We start from the raw sequence: 25,716 nt of genomic DNA on the forward strand, positions 1-25,716 counted from the left end.
TAAACACGTATCGCACCTTGCTTCTCCCAGGCCCCGCATTGACTGAAATCAGCTGCCTCCAAGTTCCGCCTGACCAACGGTTGACTCCAGTTCGCACCTGTGATGTGACAACAAATGGATGTGGCATGCAAATAAAGCTCAGCCTTTTCTCCCCACAAAGGAATTTATGATCTTGAAAGAGCCCGAACACCTAGTCTGTATTTTGGGAGATTTGAGATACAGTGGTGTAAACACAGCTTCTTCGTAAAAAAAACAAACATAAATCCCTGTCAATCATCAATGCTTTGTTGCCTGACCTTTGCATGGCTGCCGCTTCAGACAGGACACTGCTTGTGAGGAAAGTAGGATAATAATTCATGTGATGGTCTAGAAAGAGGTGCAGCATTACGTTGGCGTAGTCCAATGCCCCTAAATGGTTCATCTGGGAAGAGCTAGTCCTCGGGAAAGTATGCTGACTGACACAGAGACCTAAATACCAGCCTTGCACCAAAGAGAAATATGCCCAGGCTATTGCTTTCACGGAAATATAAATAACAAACAGGAAAAAAGGCTTCCATGCACACCGGTAGATGGCATTCTTTTTACAGTAACTATTGGTAATGCTATGTGTGTAGACGTTCAAACTGTGGCTCTATCGACAGTAACAACGAGGAAAGAAAACAAACACAATGTAATGCAGCACAACAGTGGAAACACATCAATGTTTCAGGCAGCAGGGAAACAAACCATGCTTTTAAAAGCATCGTTCAGAATCTCCCACCTATTTAGACATTCATTTGCTTCTACACAATGATAACTGCTATACTATAGCTTTTATCATGGTGCACTTGTTCTATATCTTCTATATCGTGGAACAGCTGACGGGCACCAACTCTCCTCCAGGATATGAACCTCCCATTTACTTTGTTCAAAGGGTCAAGTCAAATTGAACTTTCTGTGAAGATGAACAGATCTCAGCAATGCCCAGCGCGCTCCTAGAAATGCAGGGGCTCCAACTGCTCGGCTTCATTCTTTGCAATACTGATCACCAGTGCCTGCAGTTTTAAACTCGCTTTCTTCCTTCACTCAGCCAATAATAATTCCTCGCACACTATAACGATTGAGTTGCAGATATGATGAGATATAAGGTAATGTGGTATTTTCTGAAGTTTTGTACATTCATGCCCCCAGTAATCTGCATCGTTGCAATTTCCACAGGCCCAGTCGTGGAGGTTTCTTATCACACGGGACTGATTGCAAGTATTTGTCAATGGGCCTCATTACACGGTAGGCGGTAAACCATGGCGCTATTAGCGCCATGGTTCATGCCGGTAATTTACCGGTACCGCCTTGGAGGAAAGGGGAATTACCGCCCTATTCCAAGGTTGGGAAGGCGGTAATTCCTTCTTCCTCCATTGCCCTTCCCCATTCTTGCCCCATAGGGCATAATGGAAATGGGGAAGGCGCTAATTACGGTAAAAAAAAAAAAGCAGGCGTTAAATTCCCCAACCCGCAAAGGGACCTCGTAGCAAGACGGTAAGGATGTACCGGTAAAATACCGGTACCGGTAAACCCTTACCGCCTACCGTGTAATGAGGCCAAATGTCTCCAACTAATTGTTGTGCAACCAGGAACGGCAGTAGTTACAAAATGTAGTTCATCCCTGGTGCAGTATTTAGCTTGATTACAATGACTTTGCACCAGATTGACATTTTCCGGAGTGCTCATCTGTTAAACCCAGTTCGGTTGATTGACATTGGCATGAAATAGTTTTTTTGGGCATCAGGCAGATAACTGTAGTATCCCTGATTTCATCCAGTTAAGATTACATGCTAAAATTGCATGTAATTGCTTTATCTGATCTATCAGAGAAGCCAAACTGGTGTGAGTTTCATAAGATCAGTTCCTCTGCACAAGGCCATAATTGCAGGGTGCTCCTCATAAGTTAGACCTTTACTGTTGTCCACACTTGTTAGTGAGATGGCCAACAGCTCCATTGCAGTGATGAGCAAGAGTAAAGAAAGTGGAGTGACAAAGCTCTCAAAATCATGCCATGGCAAGGGACACTCAATGTAGGCGTAGTCTAGTAAGCCATTCTATGTCAAGATTATTGGACCAAACCCCTTACCAGCGCATGGTCGCAAGAAAGTAAGGCCATTTGGTGCAGTCAAACATTTTCGCAGCATCTATGTATATTACTGTAACAGTGTCTTCAAAAAGCCCCTTTCCAGGGTAAGGATGAGCGCCTATATATTGTTCTCAGCATACCAAGTGTTGCCGAAACCATACTGATTTTAATGCGACAAACTGGGAATCACATTGTTCAGATAGAATCTTGCATTCAGTATATGCAAGGCATACTGGCCTAGTTGTAGCACTGCGTCTGCAATTTCCCACGTTTGAGGAGAAATGTGATTGCGGTTTATGGTCATTTCATCTAAAACCATTGCATCTAATGCCATTCCATTGAAGTTTCTCCATCTAAAAAATGTCCATCTAGTGCTTTTTTTTCTTTTTTTGGGGGGGTCCCCCCAAGCCCGTTTTTTACCCTTTAAAATGCACCTGAACAAAAAAGAACCCTTTATCCCCCAAAGACATGCATTCGTTAGACATTTTTTGATGGAAACATTTCGATGGATTGGTATTGGATGTAATGGGTTTAAATGAATTGACTAGATACCATGATTGCAACATATCTTTCTGACAGTCGAAGCATATTCCTTACAAACGACTGTAGGAACATGTTTTGTAATGGTGGGTTGCAGCATCCATAGCAAGTCGGTAACACTCCTCAGGTAATTCATTGCTGCAGGTGTTTTTCTCGGGCACAGTATGGTTGAATGGATCTCATCTACGGAAATGTCTTTTTTCAGCAGCAGGTGTGACCTTTCGTACAGCTCTAGCATTGCTCACCAGTCAAATAATGTTTCAATAGCTTGGTTGTCGATGTCTTCATGCATGTACAGAATTTCATACAATCATCTAAAGTAATTGTTGATCCAGTCTTCGACAACACCGATCTTCTTTGATCTCACTCTCCAAGCTATTGCTGTCTAGGATTTGGAGTTCATATGTCTGCAGATGACTATGCTTCTCACCTTGGTCATAATAGTTTTGGAACATTCTAAACCAAGCATATTCAACCCTTTACTAAGAGGCTTGTATTCTCTCTGTATTATCTGCTTTGCATGGACTAATACCTCTTCATTTGATTTTTTTTAAAGCCTTATCAAATCCTTTTGTTCAAATCTTTGTTTCGTAAACCATTCATGTAATGTAACCTAGCATATAGCACATCTTTGTCTCACAAACCATTGAATAGGAAATGTTTGCAATTCCAATTTGAGTGACAAAGAAGTCCGTCTCATTGAATACCTTTGACCTTGTCACTTCATGGTGGAACATCAACATCGAGGAACATTTTTTTCTCGACCTTTTTTCAGCATTGGGATGAGCTCTGCCAAAAGGGACCTGTTGATGGTCTCTGCCATGCACGGTAACACTGTTCCAGATAGACAGGTGATCCTATTTATACCACAAATCAATGCAAGGAGTTCTGTGAAGACACTGTTAAATGTAGTTATTGTACGATTTGATCTATGGTAGAAGGTTACATTCTGGAAGTGTAACCCCTATGTGATTAATTCTGGTCACTTTTCCCCAACAATACAATTAATCTCCTAGCAGTATTCCTAAATTTGAGCAACCTGATCACACAGCTTGGATGAGCAAGGTTGGGTGGCATTCCTAGGAGACAGTTGGGACTTTTTGGGAGATTTCAATCCTCCTAGTGACATATGGATGCTTCACCCTTAAATCTATGTTTTTATACACCAGCTGGGATATCCTCAAGTCTCTCTGATTAGCATCACAAAATCTCCTACCCCAGCAACACTTTATTTCACGACTCCTTATGCAAGAGTCTGAGTTTATGGGAAAACCATGGAGTGCAAATCTCTTCTGTACTTGTATTTTGCAAAGGGGGCAGTTTTGTCGACAGCTGCCCGAAGAACAGAATTGTACTTGTGGAGATTGAAGATTGTCATCTATGGTAAAAGGGTTACATGCTTTTTAAAATCGATCTCAAACCAGGCACTTGCATAGCAAATTAAGACAGATTTGCTTTGGTCTAGTATTTGTGTCTAGGGTGACATGTCCATTTCTTACCTACTGGTATGTCTTTGAATTGATGCCAAAAAATATGCAGCCTTTAGCTAAGTGTGAATCAGATTGTATGCTACAAACGATTGTATTTGCAATATCTCTACCGTCATCCCAGTAAACATTCTCATTTGCAATATTCTGCCTCGTGTCATAAGGTAAACACTGAACTGTGCTTTATGACACTCGTAAAAGTGCACAGCATGGTGCAATTTGGTGTCCTCCTTTGAAGGAGGAAAGGAGAGCATGAGGCAGTGATTTTTTTACACACACTATTATGCACAGCGATAAAGAAAAAGATGTATATATTTTTTATGATTGACATTTTCTCTGTAACAATAAAATGACATTGAGCACTGTCAGGATAATATTCTGGTGAGGGCGGAGCTTGGAGCTCAGGTGGTTGTTTCCTCCAGTCGGTGGCCACCGCCCTATACTTTTTCTTGTATTTCTTTTGGTGTGATTGTGACATCCAGCCCACCAAGTGCACGCAAAATGTTTTTTCATGTTCTTGCTTTTCCTTTGACTTGAGGTAGGCTTTGCTATAAGGAGGGTAATGATGATGATGGATAGGGATAACCATACATTGGCTATCCATGATGACCTGCATTTGATTTGGTGGGATTGCAGCATCCAAATTCTTTAGAATAATTCTACTTTTCAAATAAATAGATGCGCTGAATCAATGTCTGTTGCAGAGGGAGGCAAATAATATTATTTGAATGGCTTTTCCTGGATTATCCACGTGTGGTTCAACACCCAGTGGAGGGCGCCCAGCCAATCACCTCCCTTGGATGGTGGATTCAATTCCAAGGGAGCTGTTGTCTGCCAAATGGCACCCTCCTCGCTGTGCCTCCCTGCTCACTCCTACCTCAATGCCACCCATCATCACCCGTCCCATGCAGGCACTCACCTCCTTGCACACCTGCCAGCATCCTAATCCTTGGCCACGCTGCATCCTCGTATTCGTTGAAACCACCTCAGTAAACAAAATGGGGCTCTGATTTGTATTTCCTTGGCAGCCATTTATCATGAAAGGGGGCAGTTTTTACCAATGTACTCTGTTAGCATCCTGGGCATATTAGTATGATACCAATTGCATTAATAGCTATCTTGGGGGGAGGGGTTATTGCTTACATGGCCAGTAATTGCCTGTGATGGTCCTAAGACCTATTACCTCAAGCTAGCGGGTCATTACCACGCACTGCAGCCATTAATGGTAATATTGAAGAGGAGTTTGGAACACCAAGGTAACATCCCAATGTGGTGGGTGGGAATTCAAGGCTGTGAACAAATTATGGCAGTTCATAATGGGGACACTTAGCCTTGTTTGGCTGCGGTTTGATATTGCCATTCAGATATGAGTGCTCATGGGCATAGTTCTAGTTTCAGTGAAACATTTTCCACGTTGCTAAGGATTCCCAATGAAGGAGACAACATCATATATATTCAAAGTCACACTGACCTGCTGTGATTGACCTGAAGGGGAATCATTTTAAACAGTTAAACAACTGCATTTCAACCATATTCGGGAACTGCGAAAAAGGACAAAGGGGATGAGCATGATGGTAGAGGATGACTACTAAATTAGCTGCATCCCTGCAACATGTGCCCATGGTTGGGAAATCACATTCTTGCATATCTATGCAATTATGGTACATAAATTGCCCAGGTATCCACATCATATATGACATGACACAGGCAGGTGCACCGGCCAGAGGAGTATGAAGGGAGGATAAGGGGAGCTATGAGAGAGCATGTTAGAGGTGGGGGCCAGAGGAGTAAGAAACCTTGTATACCAGTCAGACCCAGATCAGAACAGAGCCGTATCAGGGGAGACTAAGCAAGCCGAGCGCCTCAATTCAGGATGACTAAGCAAGCCGAGCGCCTCAATTCAGGATAGAGACGCAAATTAACCAACCCTACTAACAATTTCCCTTTCTGCATACACCTCTCAAACGCCAAACCAAACACAACCAAAACCTACAGCACAACAAACCGCACAAACTTCACTACATTGCAACAACAAAACAAAAACACACATAATCTTGCACAACAGTACACGACGACTACTGGCTGCAAACGCCCCAGGCCCCGCCAACGTACCCACCGGGCTGAGGCCGCCAACAGCACATCACTGCTCTCTTGCATTTTTCCTGCTTCCTCCCACTAACTCAACCTCCCTCCTCTTTCAGAGCCGCCAGAGCACCAGGGGACCACTCCGGTGGGGATAGTGCACGGTACAAATGTCCTTTAACATTAACATATACTATATTTTGTCATCAAATGACAGTTTACTCACATTATTTGCATAGTTTTTGACATGTACCCATTTCTCATGCATATTATGGGAGCAAAGATGATCTCACATTGCATATGCCCTTTTCGGTCTGAGGGGAGAGCTAGGGACAAGAGATGCCTGCGTGAAGAGTACGCAGAGTCGGTAGATGGAGAAATCCACATTGCCCCCTCCATTACCTTCCATAGATCATCTTTGGCCAACTATAGGTGTGGGTTCTATATCATGTGCCCTGATATGTCGCCCAAAAAAGGAGTATGCAATGGTGGTGGGTCTGGCCAGTCAACTGATTTAAGGAAACACCCCTCCGAAATCCTATTGCATTGTGTGTCTTACTGTCAAGGGTAGATGCTGCACAGCCTTCTCAATATAGGGAGTGGTTGACCCGCAAATAGCAAGTATGAATGTATGCTGCAGGCTTCAATGTATAGAGAGTTGAGCTGAAATGGGTCTGTTCCTATGTCTAATATTTTCACATCCCTGTTATTTGTGCACTGTTTATCTTCCCCATCTCCCCGCCTCTCCAAGGATTTGGCCCGTAACAAAACAGGAAAAACACATGCCCCCCGAATGTATTGTATCATGCAAAACGACAGCCTGGAATTACAGTAGTAATTTACTGAGGCTCTGCCATTTTGGCCGAGCATACTGTGCATTCTCGCAGTCGCACGGCAAGGGGAGAGAAAAACCCTGGCCAGAAGCGGTAACACTTGGTGGTCTCCACAGTGCCTGTAAGTGGGTGGGCAGGGAGAGCAAATTGATACTGTGCTCCTCTTCCAAGGGTAGGGGGGTGTCATGGGGAATGCAGCAATACTTTGCCAATGTCATGCTTCGCTAAGTACAGCAAGTATGGGGAGTGGCTTCTATATGTTGGCTTGCACAGATATTCAGAAAACTGTCACACCAAAGTACTGTAGGCCTGGAAACACTGCAACTTAAAAGTTTGAATAGATTCCGCTGAATGAAAGGGATCCAGTCTGGTACATGAATTATAATAATAACAATCATAATACATTGTTTGATGCTCGTGTTTTTTTAAAGCCATTAACTGCCCGTGTCCAACGAGCCGATTACGGTAGCCACCAGGCAGAAAACCTTTTCCTCCCCACTCTCGTCTCAAATGAATGTTCTGTTCTTTTAAATAAGAGGCCCAACTGGAATTACTGTTTCCTTCAATAATTAAATGTGTACAAACCTTTTCAACAGTAGGGTGAAGGCAGTGCATACCATTTCAGAAATTGCTGTCAGAAATAATTGTTTCGTAAAACAACTTTTTGCAAGCAAGGAGTAATAATTGAATGACCTCAAATAGAATATTCAGATTTCATCCAGTAGGCTCCTCCTCCTTCTCAACCTGTTGGGAAAGGCCTGCACTTGGAGTAGGGTAGGCCAGAAACCTTCTCTACAGATGCTGCATGAATGCAGCAAACAACATTTTAAATAAAGAATTCTGGTACACAAACCCTCCAGTATGCACCTGGTAGATATGCTCCCTTATATAAATTAGCCCTGCGCCCCAACTTCGAGGTTCTGTTTTTCCACCTACCAGTCAGGCCAGTGAACTGCCCGTTTTCATTGTTTTTGGGTTCAGTCCGTTTTTGTGCTTAATTTGAACACATTTGTATTTTTTTCTTTTTGATTCTCATCGGAAGATTGCATCTTGTGTATTGTTTACAAAAATAAAAAGGAAAGAATGTTCAATTATCTTTTTGTTTAAAACTTTTTTTAAAAAACATTTTGCCAAATCCCTCCTAACCATCAGGGGAGCAGGCCGTTTGTCATGTGGTATGAGCGTTCGTACATTGCACTTGCCCTTTCTTGATATTAGATCCTTAAATGATCTGCGTCATGTGGCTCAGAAACTTGGATCCTTTGCCGTCCTTTTTCTTCTGCACAGGAATCGATTCACAGTCTCTTCAGAGCTCCCATCAACTTATGCAGCGCAAGGGAGGGGGTCTAGTGCCTTAGTTCATGGATCCGTTCCTCTAGTTTGGGACGGGTAGGAGAAGGTTCATTTGGCTATGGGCTGGACGTCGCGCCATGGGCTTTTAGCTGCAGGCCTTCTTGATCACAGGGCACCTCCGGGCTAACCAATGTGCGCAAGGTAACCACCACCAGTCCTTTTGTGCCATTGATTTTATTTTTCCTGGCCAAAAGAGGGGCTCAAGACCTCAGCTCCACACTGTACAGGTGACACCACTCCTGTGTTTGAGGCTTTGGCTGAAACCACAGAACCAGCAGGGCTGGTACCTGCAGTCCATCAGTTAGATGGTGAACACTTCTCCCTCTTAAACCCAGTGTGTCAGTGGTAGAAGCTCCCAGGTTCTGCCATCCAAGGTTTCTTCCACTCTGACTAGATTTCTGACTTCCACCACACTTGCCATTTGAGGAGGCCCAACTCCATGTGTACCAAGTCCTTGTCTCTGAAGAAGAGGTACTGTAAGGGAAAGGCAGGTGTCCAAGAAACATTGTATCTCCTCAGTTTGTTCTGCTTCTATGCTGTTTCTAGACCTGTATAGCAGGAGTTTTCTCCAGCATTGGATCTTGCATGGATTCACATGCTTATGACTATTCCCCATCGTCAAGCTGAGAATCCTCTATAATATTACGTTAGCGCCATCCCTGGTGGCCATCTTGAGATTCTTTACTGCACGTCTGGTGTTGGGAGTCCTCGTTATTTGCTCTTCACATTTTTGGACTTTTTCCATTTTTGATCTACAATTCTTCGTCTTTCGTCACATCAGTGACTGACGGCAGCGGAGGTCCGTTGCTGGTGATGACCCGAACGTTAGGGGATCTTCTGGCCGTGAGAACTTCATCGCTGAGGCCTTCTCCATGTGGCGATGACGGTTGCCAGTAAGAAGACGCTGTTCAGGCCTTGCGCCAAATCCGGTCTCAGGAACAGTTTCATGGAAGATAGGCATACGAAATGTCTTTACTGCCTGCATTGGGGCCACGAAGTGGAGAGCTGCTCCATCTGCCAAGAGTTTTCATCGAAAATACAGAAAGATCGCCACCGACAGTCGCATGGTTGGAAGAAGGTGAGAAGGGCTCTGACTCAACCTCGGTCCGAATTCATGCCTCTGCCAGGCTTGGCAGACCTGAGCACAAAACTCCCTCTAAGAAGAGGTTGAGATTCCATGAGGATATTTCCCGGGGGAAGAAACCTAAAAGGGCTCATGGACATGACTGCACAGTTTGACTACCCCTTCATCGACTGCTGCCAAGGCACAGTCTAAATCTTTGACATTGTTGGCTGCCCTGACAGCGACGAAAGGCTTGTCATCAACGGTGATGGGAACAATGCCATCCAGCTGCTCGTCCACAACCAAGCACAGTTCTTCGTTGATGAAACACTGCTCAACAGCTTTGATTTCGACTGCTATTCCATCGATGACCCTGTCGGCTGCTACGTTGACGACCCTGTTGACTGCTCCGTCGGTGACCCTGTCGACCACTTTATCGACGAGCCATGTGACCGAAACGGTTACGTCGTCACAGGCTGTACTGATACAATCATAGGTGACCTTGTCTACGATCACCACCAAACCAAAACTCTTTTCACACTGGTGCCCATGGCCACAGTGACACCACCTGTTGAGTTGCTACAAGGGGGTAGCATATCGGACGAGGAGCTTTTGGAGTTTTCATCTTCGGATCAAGAGGATATAGAAGGGGATCTTGATCCCATTCTACCAACTCCTCGACTACCAGTACGGTCTTCAGTCCGTAGACCGTCTGTTCTGGTGCCAGTACAGCCTTCGGTCCCTGGACCATCTGTACTGGCCCCAGCACCTCCTGAACAGAGGTACTTGCCACAAGACATTTTGTTCACTCTGCAATCTCTGATGACAGAATTGCAGCAAAGACTACCGCTTCCAGCCCCTCAAGGTACCCCTAAGGGTAGTTCATCCTGGCCAGCCAGGCCACATGAGGTTCCTCAATCAGCGCCAGAGGAGTTCTTGCAACCAGTGGCCCTCACTGACAAAGATACTGGCCCGGACACAGACACATCTCAAGGTACCCTGGCTACCCATGACTTCGACGGATGGGGAAAATCCTGATGAGGATCTACCCTCCACAAGGTCATCCCCTGGTGAGATTGGGTCTTTTCACACCCTGTTGATACGTGCTGTGTAGCTTTTTAATCTAATTCCTGAGGAACAGAAGGAGGGCTTCCTGCTCCAAAGGAGGGAAGCCTCCAGAAAAACAGTGTTGACCATTCCTCTGTTGGACGACATATGGGAGGATGTCTCAAGTTTACACAGAGCATGTTTGCAGCAAGACCAAAGAAGGACCACCTGGAAAAGAAATGCAGAGTTCCAGAGGGCTCACCCCATCACCTGATTCAGTGGTTTTGGCAACAACCAGAAAGAGGTTGGCTAACCCTTCATCCCAGACTCTGGTTTTACCAGACAAAGATGGGAAGCAGCTTGATGCATTTGGAAAACACATTATTACTGCGGCGGCTAGCACTATCAAGGCCGAAAATTCCCTGGCTATTCTCTTCAAGTATGACAGAGCTATGGTACATAATGGGGTCTGACAACAACAAAAGGGAGACTATGGGCTAGTTTAAAGACACAGAGGTTCAACCCTTTAGAACAACCCAATCAGAAACCAAGGAACCAATGCGTCAGTCTTCCTTAATCAAATTATTCCTCAATCTCCCCTCCTCACTCCCACTCAGCAAAACAAGAACACCCAGACCATGAACCAAATAGGCACTGGGTAACACACAGGTAATGTCTTAAAACACATTTTTTATTATAAATATATTTTTCACCATCATCCTAATTCACGTATAAAGTTCTAAAACGCAATTATTAAACACAGCCTGGCAATTTAAGAACAATCATCAATAAACATAAAAATCCATCTTTATCGCTGTACTAAAGGTCTATATTTCACTTTGATTGATGTAACCTTAGTGGACAATTGTCCACTAATGGACCAAACGACCTTAAAGTACACAAGACAAAACCTGCAAAAAAGTGCAAACTACCCACATTAATAATTCAAAAACAATTTAAATAACAACAAATACAATTGTAGTGTAAACACTCGGTTGGTTTTTTTTATATACAATTTATTCTGATGTATAAAGGAACCTTTGACCAAAAGCAAAGGACTTATTGAACCCTTGTGTTAGGATATTTTCATAAACTCCTTTCTTCCGAAAGGTATGTCGTATTTAATAACGCTTTTAGTTATAACACTGTTGTAAATTCACAGTGTAATGTGCCCAACATGTTTCGTCCTATGGGAGCAGTTATTAATGCTTACTAAAAGGACTTCTTCAGGGGAACCAACGTGATCCAACCACACATTCTACAATATATAATCACAATGAATATTAGTATGATAAAAACCAGAACTCTAGCCAAAAATGTATTTAACCTCCTTCGATCCTGTTTACAAGTATCTTTCTTCCGTCAATTCACATTGGATCCTTGGGAGGAGGTATATGGCAACCGTCATGCTGAGAGGGGAAAAATGGAGGAGAGGAGAGAGGGGAAAAAAAGGGAGAAAAGAAGAGAATAGTAGCAATTAACACTAAATGTTATAACTAGCAGCTACTAAAAAAGCTTCAAAAGCATGTCATTATGCTTTCTACACACTTACCAAGCGAAAATTAATTTAATATTTCAGTGCTTGGGATATAAACGGGTGTCCACAACTTGGACTGCACCCTATGGACAACACCTAAAAAGAAAGAGAGACCCTAGTAACACCACACCACGTCCAGCAACTAGCTACTGAACACAGAATTTAGCCTATCTACATGCAGTATTAATGTAGTAGCTGACTACACATGTTAACATCTTTACAAAAGAGCATAAAAGAAGGCATTCATTGGTTGTGAGCTGTGGAGCCCAACGTTATAAGTCATATATTATTGGAAGGTTGGATCAACATCCAAGGATAATGTAATTACCTTGTGTCGAACAAATGTCACCCAGAAGTGAGGAGGTATGGTCCTAATTTGATACTTTCGGCGCCCACCTCTTCTGCGGCCATGTGAGGGTTAAAGCGTCCAATGCAGCTGAAAACGAACCGGAGCCTAGTTATATATAAATATATACAAGTATCTATAGCTACGGGCTCAAGTACTTCATGTCTTCTAGATAACAGGAACAATACGTCCCTACAGTGACAAACAGCCTTACCTAAATCGTTCCTAGATCGATCCACTCACTGCAGACATCTTCCTGGCAGTCTCACTGCTACGAGTCGTGGAGCTGGTTCTTCCTATGTACTATGTCGTGGTTAAATGGAGTATTACCTGCATCACGTGATACGATGTTTCCTGTGACGCGAGCATGACCTCCAGCGTCAACCACCATGTAAACATCCAATCGCAGGCGGACGGTGACTCAACACGTTCACACCGCGTAAACGCGCTAACCGCAACCAACAGCCACTCGCCGTACCGAAAAACTAAAAAACTAAGCGAGCCGTAGATGAAGATAAGCGCTACCCGACTCTGTGCACTCCGTTCAGTAAGTCGTTCACACTCATTGGGAGAGCACCACATGTTTCACAAATATGTATATTATTGGGTTTGTATCAGGAACGTAAATCGCAACATCCATTGACTGCGTAAGGTAGCACTACCTGCCTTCTAATCACAGGCACACATTCTCCAAAACTTATAAACGTGCCTTTATGTGACCTCTACCAGGTGACTCAGAAAATATCACATGGTTAGTGCTATTACTGTGCCTACGCAAGACCCATAAAATAAGACCATACGACGTCAAATGGTATGTTGGTTTCATATTTGGTGTGTGTATTGCCATTGACAAATAATGCCAACACTTAAAGCGATGCAGTATATGCACATTGATAATTATCTACAGGTGTAACCCAGAGACAAAGTAATACAACACCGAGTGTATCAAACATAGACTATTAACCGCATTTGGACCAATCAACTTGCTCATTGAGGCCTACCTCTGACGAATTGGTTAAAAAAATCAACCATTGTTCTTTCGTAAAAAGTTTCTTACTCGCTAAATGAGCAGAAGTGGTTTTTGTCACTTGAATCAACACCGTCCAATGCACAGTATCATGCCCATGATCCATTGAGATGAAATGTCCAACCATAGGTGCTGTGATCACCTTATTTTTGATATTGCTACGGTGTTCACTAATCTTAATCTTCACTTTGCGCTCTGTCATTCCTATATAGATCTTAGACCAAGGACACCAAATAGCATATACTACGTGTGATGAATTACAATTAGTGAACTGTTTTTGTGACCATGATTTGGCCAAACCAATATCTACCTCCTTGGTCCTACTCGTAAATCTGCAGTTCACACAACTCCCACAAGGTGAGTGTCCTTTGGTCTCAGGCAGGCCCCAACTTTCCGTAATCTTTTGTTGCCTAGGTAGTCGTAAAGAGATGTCATTTTTCATCATTAGTTCTCTCAAATTGGAGGTACGCTTGAAGGCACAAAGTGGTCTTTCAAGGGGACATTCTCCTCTTTGTAAGATGTGCCAATTTCTTTTGATGATTCCTGTTATTTTATTGGACTTAGGAGAAAAAGTGCTCACAAACACCAACTTAGAATTACTTGATTCTTTGTTAGTATATTTCAAAAGTCCTTCACGGTTGTTGTGTTTAGTTCTTTTCAGTGCTCTCTTCACTATTTTTTTAGGGTATTTGCGGGCAAGCAATTTGGTACGCAGTGTGTCAGCTTCAGACAAAAAGGTGCTGGTTGCTGTACTATTACGTTTCAGGCGTAGAAATTGCCCAAATGGCAAATTCTCCCTCGTGTGACGGGGATGAAAACTATCGTAACATAACAAAGCATTTCTGTCCGTGGGTTTATGGAAAGGCTGAACTTGAAGTACCTTCTTTTCTACATTCACACTGATGGTAATGTCCAAATAGTTAACCTCAGTATTATCACAAGTGGACATGAATTTCAAAAATGGATTCTGTATGTTGATCCACTCCATAAATTATGAAAATGAAGGCTTTGTTCCATCTCAAATTATTAGGATGTCGTCTATGAACCTTCTCCATAAGGAGATCTGGTCAAAAAAAGGATTGGTTCCCTGATAGATAATCTGGGTTTCGAAGTATTCTACATATAGGTTAGCTGCAGTAGGCGCCACCGGTGAACCCATAGCTGTTACATGGATTTGATGATAAAGATCTTGATTGAACATGAAGTAATTCTCGGTCAACGCCACCTCTGCACACCACAAAATGAAACTATTTGGAGTCATATAATGGGGTCTGTTCTGGATTTGTTGCCTGACAAGAGGGACGAGGCAGCCTTGCTGCTTGAAGGGGAGATGGCGTCTGACCATGCAATCACTGTGGCACTGAATGTGACGGACACAGGTTTCTGCCAAATGGAGAACAGGGCAGTCCTACAGCGTCAAAGCTGGTTGAAAGCCACCAATTTCCATCCCAATGTATAATCCAAAGTTATTGACATGCCTTTCGATGGTGTCAACTTCTTCGGTAAGGTTGATGAAACCCTCCAACCTATCAACACTGGCATGGACACCGCTTGCTCCTAAGGTACTCTCCAGCAGCAGCGGGAGCCCTTTGGTTCTGGGAAGGGGAGACTCTACAGAACCTCTGGGAGTTATCAACAGCCGTCTTATCGGCAACCCTCTCACACAGGAGGCCTACCGTGGTAGATCACAGGCATACAGAGATATGCAGAGGCAGCGAGCATTAAACACCCGCAGCCAGACTCCAAAGCAGGCCTGCCCAGGTTCAGGTTCCTTGTACCCACTTCAGCACCCCTATGGAAGGCTGGTTGTCTCGATTTGTCGACTAGTGGAAGAACATCACCACTGACAAATAGGTGCTCAGCATCGTACAGAGAAGACACACCCTCGTGTTTCTACGAAGTGACCCTCCATTCCGCCCATATGCAAAAGGGAACCACATCTGCACCTCCAAAACAGGAAGTTTTGTCCCTACTCAAAAAAAGGGGGCTATAGAACCAGTTCCGGCGCAGCTCCTGAGTTTACTCCATGTACTTCTTGGTGAGAAAGAAAAACAGTGGCTTGAGACCCATTCTAATCTCCAGGTGCTCAACAAATTCCTAAAATTCCAGAAGTTCAGGATGGCCACATTCCAGCAGGTTATAGAGCAGCTGGAACAAGGAGAATTTCTGGCCTCTCCAAATCTTGAAGACACATACTTCATACCCATCCAGCGGAAGCACAGACAGTTCCTGCGCTTTGTGGTGCAAGGGAAGCCCTACCAATTCAAGGCTCTGCCCTTCGGCCTAAAGTCTGACCCAAAGGTGTTCAACAAGTGCCTAGCTCCAGTGGTCTCTCATCTTCGCCATGTCTACCTCGATCTGGTTGATCTGATCACAGTCCCGCCAACTAGCCCTGCTGCATACCAACAGCACCATTTGATGTCTGGCGTCCCTGGGATTCTCCATAAACCTTCCCATAAACCTTCTCAAGTCTCGTCTGTTGCCATCTCAGAATGCTCTATTCTGGGGTACTCAACTGAACACCTTGCAGTGCCTTGCCACTATTTCGGAGTAGAGAATATAGACCATGCTCCACAAGGTCCAACAGCGGTCTCTTCTCCAGTTAACCATGGTACGCTCGATCAAGTCCCTTCTAGGGATGATGTCCTCCTGTATCTCCCTTGTTCCTCACTGCAGGCTGCCTATGAGACTGCTCCAGGAGTTCCAGAATGCCAGGTGGAAACAAATAACCGGCTCGTGGAACAACAAGGTTGCACTCAACCCAAAGTTTCAACTATCACTCCAGTGGTGGAAACATTGGCAGCATCTGACTCAGGGTGCCCCCTTTTCGGCCGCCAGTCCATCAAGCCACCGTAACTACCAACGCCTCATTGGAAGGGTATGAGGCGCACGTGAAGGGTATGAGGCGCACACAGGTCAACTCCATGCCAGAGGCCTCTGCCTACTGGAGTATAAGGAGTTTCACATCAATGTGTTAGAGCTCTGGGCAGTATTCTGGGCTTCAAGTCTTTTCAACTCCAGCTGCAGGGGAATGTGGTCCGCATCTTCACAGACAATACGTCCACCATGTTTTACATCAGAAAGCAAGGGGGGGGGGGACCCACTCTCCCATCCTGTCCAAGGAAGCACAATCACTATGGCACTGGGCAATCACACAATGGATGTTCCTCATTCCATTTCATCTGGCCAGGACCCACACCACAATCGCAGATTCCCTCAGCCGGGACCTGCGGTCTTGCCACAAGTGGGTGCTTCGTCAGGACCAAGTACTTTGTCTGTTCGCAGGATGGGGTCAGCCTCAGACTTGTTCGCCACTGCAATCAACTACAAGTGCTGCCAGTTTACCAGCAGGTATCCTCAGAAGAGAAGTCTAGGGGATGCTTTCTCCATCCCTACGGAAGATTGGTTCCTATACGCGTTCCTACCTAATCCGCTCATTCTACGAGTACTCGCGGCACTGAAACGGAGATGGTGCAGGAATGTTCTGATAGCTCCGGTGTGGCCACGGCAAATCTGGTATTTCGACCTACTTCATCTGTCAGTAGCACCATGGATGAAGATTCCTCCTCTTACAGACCTGCTGTACATGGAAGGAGGTTCCGTCCTGCGTCATGACCCAGCATCCCTGAAGTTGACGTCCTGGCTCCTGCAGAACAGGAATTTGGAATCTTCCAGGTACTCTTAGGAGCTGTAAGATTCTGACCAAGGCAAGAGGAGCACTGTCAACAATCTCCTGCTACAAGCATACGTGCAAGAGGTTTTCCGTTTGGTGTCAGTCTCAGCAACTTAACCCTCACCGTATTAAGGCTACTCAAATCCTACCGTATTTACTGTTATTGGCGAAAGCTGTCCTAGCACTGCTTCAATAAAGGTTCACTTCGTGGCTATTTCTCGATACACTCATACTGCTGGCAAGCCTTCTCTTGGGTCGCATAGGCTTGTTAAATAGTTTCCCAAGGGTCTCTTCAGGTCTTTTTCCCCAGTTAAAGCACCTGCTCCAGCCTGGGAGCTCAATGTAGTTCTCTATAAACTGATTGGCCCTCCTTTTGAGCATCTGCACTGGGCTGCTTTCAAGTTTCTCTCTTGGAAAACTGCATTCCTAGTTGCTATTACATCAGCCGGGCATGTTGGAGAATGGCAAGCTCTTTCTTGCAAACCACCACATTTGACTTTTGACCAATCTAGGGTAGCACGTGCACTAACCCTTTGTTCATGCCAAAGGTTTCCTCAGAATTTCATCTCAACAAACCCATAAATCTTCCAGTGTTCTTCGGAGCTCCTACCTCTCTGGTGGAGTGGGTGTTGCATTCACTAAATGTTGCCCGTGAGTTGACGTTTTACGTTGCACGCACAAAAGACACTTGCAAGACTCTGCAACTCTTTGTTGCTTTTGGGGCTGCTGATGAAGTGAAGGCTTTGTCTAAAGCTTCCATCTCCAGGTGGCTATTTGGCTGCATTTCTCATTGTCACTGGCTTGCGAAGAGACCAAGGGCACATGCCACCAGAGGAGTGGCCTCTACTACGGCTTTCCTGTCTGGCGTTACCCCGATAGACCTCTGTAGAGCTGCTACATGGAGGTCTAGCCACACCTTCACAAGATTCGACTGCCACGACAAGGATTCTAGGTAGGAGTTTCTTGTCGGACAGGTGGTGCTGCGTAACCTTTTCTCTTGAGGTTAGTGTTCCAGAGGTGAGTTTTCATTGCTTCCGTTTGAGTTGTACCGCCTACCATGGTTGTGTAGGTGTGTACTGCTGTATAATCATATTCATAAGCATGTGAATTCATGTATGATCCAATACTGGAGAAGGAACAAGTTATTTATTTGCAACTGCTGCTCTCCAGCATTGGTATCTTACATGGGTTCACATGCAGTCCTCCTTACTACCCTCTATTTATTGGTTCCTACTGCCAGGATATTGTGCGCTTTAAAATCTGAAGATGGCCACCAGGGGTGGAGCTAAGGAGGACAAACGTCTTTGGTTGGGCAGTATGGCCTAAAGTGATAACAATGAGCTATTTAAGTGACAAGAAGTTTTTTTAGCTTTAAAGCTAAACTGCTTTAATTTTACAGAGGATTTCCAGCCTGACGATGGGGAATATTCATAAGCATGTGAATTCATTTAAGATACCAATGCTGGAGAACAGGAGTTACAGGTAAGTAACTTGTTCCTTATCTGGCTTACCTGGAGTAGCTAGAATATTTGGGCATTGTTATTCTGGATCAGATGGTGTATTCTCTCCTGAGGACTCCCTAGACTCCTCAACTTTTCTGCTTCCTTGCTGGTCCTGCAGTTGTCTCCATCGCTAGGCGCATGGTACCAGATGTGTTTGTTCGTGTCCATGGCTTCAGCCCCACTGTTTCCTGAGTCCTCAGTTGGTAGACCTCACCAACGTACATATAGCTTCCAATTGTTCATTGAGGAGGTGGGTGCTTTGACATCCTTCTAGTCAAAGTTGGACTCGCTACTGGACATTTTCTCTTTGGAAAAGCTCCTTGTCCTTATGCTAGACAGGCTTAGGGACTTAGGGACAGGGTCCCCCCTGCCCAGGTCCTGACTCAGGAGTATTTCCTCAACGATACTCTGACAGTCTTCCTCTTCAGGTGCCAAATGTGACTTAGGCCCCTCCCAGTAACACTGGTATAGTTGATTCCACTTCCGCTGGGTAGGTGGAGCAGCCTCTCATGCTTAATTGGCAGTTCAAAGGTGTTACAGTAAAAGCCTTGGAGGCTTTAGGACTCTCACCCCTGAAACATATTTGGTTTCTGGGCTTTTTGCAACAAATTAAAGAATGTCTCTTTTATACCACTGTATGCATCAGAGCTGTGATCCACTGCAGTTCCTTAGAAATACCAACTTTTGTAACCAGCATTAATTTTGGATGCAAAATGCAGGTCTTCCAAGAAAGATTCTGTGGTTGTGTAAGGTCTCTGCGTAATAGGTATTGTGTACACTGAACAAGCAGGGCTTTCAACCCCTTTGAATATAAAGTGTTCCAAATTTCAGGGTTGGCCTTAACGCAGGTTGACAAATCCCTTCATCCTTTTGTGTTATTCTGCTGAAAAACACGAGGAGTTTGATAAGTTTGTTGACTTCCTGCCTCAGTAGAAATTGGAGTTTTCTTTCCTCATAGGTCGCGCCTTGAAACACTTGTGTATCGGCTTGTTATAAATGCTATATCATATCATAAGTGTGGCAAATGAGACATCACTCCAGCAACGTTAGATTGGAAAAGACATGATGGGCACTGTGAACGGGGGCATGCCATGTCTCGGGGTATGATTATGCAGCAGCTGGAGCCTTCTAACATGAAACGGGTGCTCAGGTGGAACTTTCCCTTTGATGGGAAGAAGTTATTTATTCCAAATATGGACAAGGTCACGAAACAATGTGGATCAGGTTTATTGAGGGGCCGGTCTGTCCTCATTATTCTTGGCAAAAAAAAAAAACTATGGATCCTTCTCCCATTTTTTTGCATGCCTTCAAGGCATTCAAATTGAGGCAGCATAGCAAAGTTAATTTGGCATGGCCTCAAAAAAAGAGGCTCCTGACAAGGAACGAGGCAGATGATGTAGTGTTACTGGCCAGCCTCAGACTTAAGCCTGGCACCCTTTCAGGGAGTGGTTTATGAGCCACTATCATGTTAAACACCTAGGCGGGTGGCTAATACAGCAACAGCGAGAAGTTACAAAGGACCAGTGGGTCTTGGGTATAATAAGAAGTGGGTATTCAGAGGCTTCCACCCATCCCAGCATCATCGCCCGCATGCCACCAAAGAGTAACCCTCAGACTCCTCCTTGAGGTACAGAAATTGTTATAGCTCAGTGGCATTGAGTAAGGCCTGGATCAGGAAATAGGCCGGGGGATTTTATTTCCGGTACTTTCTGATCCCCAAACAATATAGGGGAAATAGAACCATTCTAGACATTTTCTCCTATTGGAAAACATCTGCATGGTAAAGATTCTAGTCATCTTGTAGTTTCTTCAACAAGGGGACTTGTTATCCTCTCTCGATCTTCATGCAGACTATTTTCACATCCCCATCAGGAATGACAATTGGAATTCCTGAGGATAGCATTATCAGTACAAATGTTTTCCTTTTGGTCTAAATGACACCCTAAGGGTGTTTATCAAGCTCCCCAAAGTGGTTGTAATAATCTCAGGCTCCAAGGTATTCATTCGTATCCCTGGTTGGATGACTAACTATTCAGATACCCCTCCAGAGCTGTTTTCTGAAGTACATTCAGGAGTTGTGCGATACTCGGCTAGGTTTCGCAGTGAATGAAAAAAGTTGCATCTGTCTCCAGTACTAGGGACTCAGTTCCTGGCTACAATTCTGGACACTCCGCTGCCACCACAAGACAACGTTTTCCAGTCAAGAACCATGATTCAGGCAAACTAGTCCTAAATGTTCTGTTCTCCTTGTGCCCTTTGTTTAGCTTAGAATGCAGTAAACCCAGTTTCACCTGTCCAGTGAATGGAAACCACTTCAGGACTCTGAGCACAATATGTTGGAGGTGTTGCTGCAGCTGATTCAGGCTTAGCTCTGGTGGACTCCCAAGTAGCACCTCCTCTGCTCAGTTTACTTCAAAATTTGTCGTCCCTTGATTTATTTGACAACTAATTTTTAGGAGTTCACTCTGCAGGTCGCCAGAAGAGAAGAACGCTGGAACTGTTGCCTATTAAAGCATTTCTTCACCTTCATTTGATTAAAGTTGTGCATGTCCTCGATGACAACAGCAACAGTGGGACACCCAAACTCATCGACTGTGTTCGACACCAGTCCAGCTTTGGCTCTGGGCTCAGGCCAACAGTTTGGTTCCAGTGGTGGTGTATGTTCACGGTGTCATTGCCACAAGAGAAGAAAGCTGGAACTGTACGACATTCTTTTGGCATGAAAGATTTTCCTCCCGTTCTTTCGTGGAAAGTAAAGATACGAGCACCAGGGGGACATTCAATCTCGCCTACTGTGGTGTGATGTCAGTCCAGCTTTGGCTCTGGCCAACAGTTTTTTCCAGTGGCGCTGTATGTACAGGATGTCATCAACATGGAGGTGGACGGGCACAGTTATCTCCATCACTTTCCCCATGATTGGGACCTCCCCAAGAGGTGGTTGCAGAACCTTTTTCTGTAGTGCAGAACATTTATCTGTAATGGGATGTTCTTCAAGTGGACTTGTTTGCTGTAAAACACACCAAGAAGTCAGTCTTACGCATCATGAATGGGTAAAGCTCAGAATCCCTTGTGGGATGCTTACTTGCAGCCTGGTGAGACAAGATCCTGTATGCCTTCCAGCCAATGCTGCTGTTCCAGAAGGTGCTATAGAAGCTCATGCATGGTGCAAACACTCTGATTCTGGTCACCACAAACTGGTCACATCAGTTCTACTTCTTGGATCGACTACTCTTATAAGACGCTTTCTTCTTGGAACTTCCCCCGTGGAAAGACCTCCTATCTCAGTTGAATGTTTTAGCCTGGTACACAAGGAGCTAGTTTGGCTTGGAAGGGGATTTCTGGGCCTGACAGCCAGACCATGTGGACAGCCAGGAAGGATGCAACCAGGTAACGAAACAAAAGCAAGTCTGTCATTGGATTCTAGAGAGCAGCATTAATCCACTCAATGCAAACATCAACAATGTCATGTATTTTACAACGCATTTGGCTAGATCTATCGTCAAAATTGATCTTTGCAATCATATCATTCAGCTATTATAGTCTACTTGAACACATTCGATAATCTCTCTTCTGTTCAAAATGAGGATAGTAGACTTCACTTTGATGGCCTTCTGCATCTTTATCTGTCCTATCAGCAACCATCCACTTCAGTGGGGCTTGAATGTTGGTTGGGACTGCTTCATGAGGGAAGGTTTTGAGCCTTTGGTTCTCTCAGACAGACCCTCTCTCTTGAACTGCCTTCCTATTGGCAGTCACCTCTGCCATGAGGGATGAGCAAGTTGCCGACCCTGTCTTGCAAGGGGCCTCCTTCAGCCACATGATTTTATCTGATTTTTATTTAAACCAGGAAATGTAATTACTTTTTTTTCCAACCTCAGCCTCATGGTTCTCTGGACGAGGAGGGTCTTCACAATTGGAATGTGACCTGAACAGTAAATTACTATTTAGACAGGACTAGACCTTTTCGCAAGTCGGATAATCTTATTGTCCTTCAATAAAGTTTTGGATGTAGGCCTTGCCGAAATCCACGATTGCTAGATGAATTGTATCATGCATCGCTAAGGCATACACCCTGCATAGTATTCACACTCTCTGGATAGACTCTGAGATCATTCCACAAGATATAAGGCAGCATTGGTAGCTTTATAGAGGCTTCTTCATGAGATCCTTTGGGCGGCACCCTGGGTTGTTACCCATGCTCTACAAGCACTACTCCCGGGCGTTTCCTGCAGGTGGGGATGCATCTTTGAGCCAGGCAGTGTTTTAATCGCCTGACATGTGCTGTGCCTCCTCCCCATCAAGGTCTTGCTGTGTAATCTGTTTTCACAATTTGATGGGAAGGAGAGGAACTCTAAAGGACGAACATAGGAAAAATTATGTTCATGGTGATTCAGGTACTCTTTCATTGGCTTCTCCATCCTAACATTTTGCGACCAGCCTTCCTCTCGCGCGTATGCCACTTCTATTTGTGACTGTGCTTGGTGTAACAATGTGGGAACTGGCAGATGGGCACAGTGTTTCTTTATATATGGGAGAATATGTGCCCAGGTGCGTAATAGATGGGTCACTTACTGGGATTCTTTCTTCTAAAATCTTTTGCTGCTTTAATGCAGCATCTGTAGAACAGGTTTCCTGCCTGGCCTCCTGCAGGACCAGGCCTTTCTCAGCAAGATGTGAAGGAGAGCCATGGACTTGTACATGAATTATATCATATAATGTGGCATTTATAACGTGCCTGTACACGTGTGTTTCTAGGTGCGATAAAACGAGGGGGAAACAAAGGAGGCCAAAATAACGATCTTATTCGACCTTGTGTCATTCAGATCGCACAAGTGAGGGGAAGAGGCAAGGGGAGAAGTGCCGGGGGAGCGGAAGGGAGAAGTGCAGTTAGCTCACAAGTGCAGCCAGCGGGTGGCTCATAAGTGCAGAGAGAAGGAACTGCAGGCTTGCAGATACAGACCCTTAAGTGCTGGGGAGCCCAGAGGCAATGCAAGGGCAACTCAACCAGCAGGAGCCTGGGCCTGAGTTCAGAGGGTGACAAGGTGACCAGTGCGCGGAGCAGTCAGGTGTTTCAGCAGGGGAAAGGAAGAGAGAAAGCAGAAGCAAAAAGGAAGGTCTTGAGTTGCTTCCATAGCCAGGGGTGGTTCTGCTCAAGTCACTGGGAAGATGTTTTTTTTGTGAATCTAGTTTTAAGATTTGTGTTTTGGTTACCGGTTATGTCAAAGAATCCCATAAAATGCTCTAATTTTGTTTCAAATGTAGAATATCCAAAATGCTATACTGATGAAGGCCTTAATCATGCTACTCGTAAACCCATAAAGAGCCGATTCAATTGAAAGAAAACGTGTTTGATTGTCTTATATGTCCATATGTCACATGTGTTTAACATCTGATAGCAGACTTTAGACCAATTCTCCTGAAAATTGCTATTTTGATGAGTGGATTCAATTTATAGTTGCTGGGCTTCATACCTTATTTCCCTGAGACAAATTTTATTGATACATGTTTTTTTCTTATGCAACACATGTGCTAGATATCAATATGGCCTAAAAAGATTCTGTTAAACAAAAAAAAAGCAATGTCCACTACTACTCTTTGCTAGTACCATTATTTGTAACCCTACATTTGGAAGCAAATCTTTTGGGAATGCCATATGAGCACGGGGAGGAAAGATAACCAGGTCAAAAAGGGGAGAGTACGTTGAATAACTGGGGCTCCTCTTGAAAGCAGGGTTTGTTTGTTGGATTTTACATGTAAGGTCCCTACTCAACAGTAGAAATGCAATGTGGTTTTAAATTCTATTCTGCTTTTTAGATACATTGTGCTGACATGTTTCTGATTTAGCCAAAACAAAAAGAATGAATTAAATGGTATTGGGTACAGTTTATATTGAGATGTTGATTTAAATTGCACGTTTGTTTTGCTGACTTTTAAATGTTATGTTTTTATTTTTTTATTTTTTTATTTTTAGGAGCTAAATTTCGAAAATATGTTGGTCACTCAGCACACGTGACCAATATCCGCTGGTCACATGACTTTCAGTGGGTGTTGAGTACTGGAGGTGCCGATCATTCTGTTTTCCAATGGCGATTTGTTCCAGAAGGTGTGACAAACAACATAAATGAAACATCACCGCAGGGTAAAACTTTAAACTATTATTTTATAAGTGTTAGTTTAAACGTTTACAAAACATAGCCCCTGATAATTGCTTCAGTTAAACTGGGTGAAAGTTAAGTGAGCAGAATTACAGGAATGGCGCCTATGGCCTTTTGTTCTCCTACCTTCACAATCCTGATGTTTCCAAGGAGTTTACCTGCACGGACGCTAGTGTGATTTGCGGCAGACCTTCTAGATGACGTTCTAGATGTATTGCTCCTCCTCCTTCAACCTAGATCTAAAAAAGATGATATTTTAAAATCACATTTAGAATAAAAGTAATGCTACAGTAGCAAAAGGTTATCCACAGCTTTCATTAAAACATAAAAGCAATATTTTTATATGCAAAAGGTTGGGTAAAGGTATTGGAAAATAATGTATCCTCATAGCAATACATGGTGATAATGAAATAATTAAAGATAATAGCACACAATAAGGTAATTGGGCTTGACTACTGCATCCATCTCTCTCTGGCCACAGGCTCTATACCTCCCACTTGCAAGTAAGAGTTCCCACGTGCAGTTTAACAGCTCTGAGTATTAATCAGCAAAATATAAGTTCCCTGAAGGCAACAAAGACCTGCCGGTATCCTCTCGGCAAAGGAGTGTTTTGCCACAATGCAAGCTGATGTATACGATTGATTTGAAAGAATGGGCTTGCATAAGGAGATGGACTACTTCCCTGCAGAGAGTGGTAAACAAGTGGTGTAGTGGCAGTATCAGCAAATGCTGGTCAGCAGTTGAGAAGATAGCACTATGCCTGATCAAACTCGTTGCTTGTATTTTTGCTGGAACGTCATTGATTAAGCGTTCGGAATTTGTGAACATTGACAAACATCCCTAATGCCCTTGGGAGATAACACTGTTCAACTCAAATTCCTTAGACTGTGAATACGTTTGCGTCATGCTAAATATGGATTCCTCCTTCACAAGAGTAGAGGTTTAATTACAAACACCATGGTCC

At 44.1% G+C, this 25,716-nt stretch overlaps 1 protein-coding gene across 3 annotated transcripts in view; it reads left to right on the forward strand.

Moving 5' to 3' along the window:
• Positions 1 to 25,716, forward strand: part of EML6 (EMAP like 6) — a 3,038,586-nt gene that overhangs the window by 899,213 nt on the left and 2,113,657 nt on the right. For all 3 annotated transcript variants that reach the window (XM_069608236.1, XM_069608238.1, XM_069608237.1), the window contains exon 11: positions 24,569 to 24,736. In XM_069608236.1, the coding sequence (XP_069464337.1) occupies positions 24,569 to 24,736 (168 nt within the window). The remainder of the gene's footprint in view (positions 1 to 24,568; positions 24,737 to 25,716) is intronic.

Source organism: Ambystoma mexicanum, chromosome 4q (assembly GCF_040938575.1).
Source record: "Ambystoma mexicanum isolate Mex_15411 chromosome 4q, UKY_AmexF1_1, whole genome shotgun sequence".
Lineage (NCBI taxonomy): Eukaryota > Metazoa > Chordata > Amphibia > Caudata > Ambystomatidae > Ambystoma > Ambystoma mexicanum.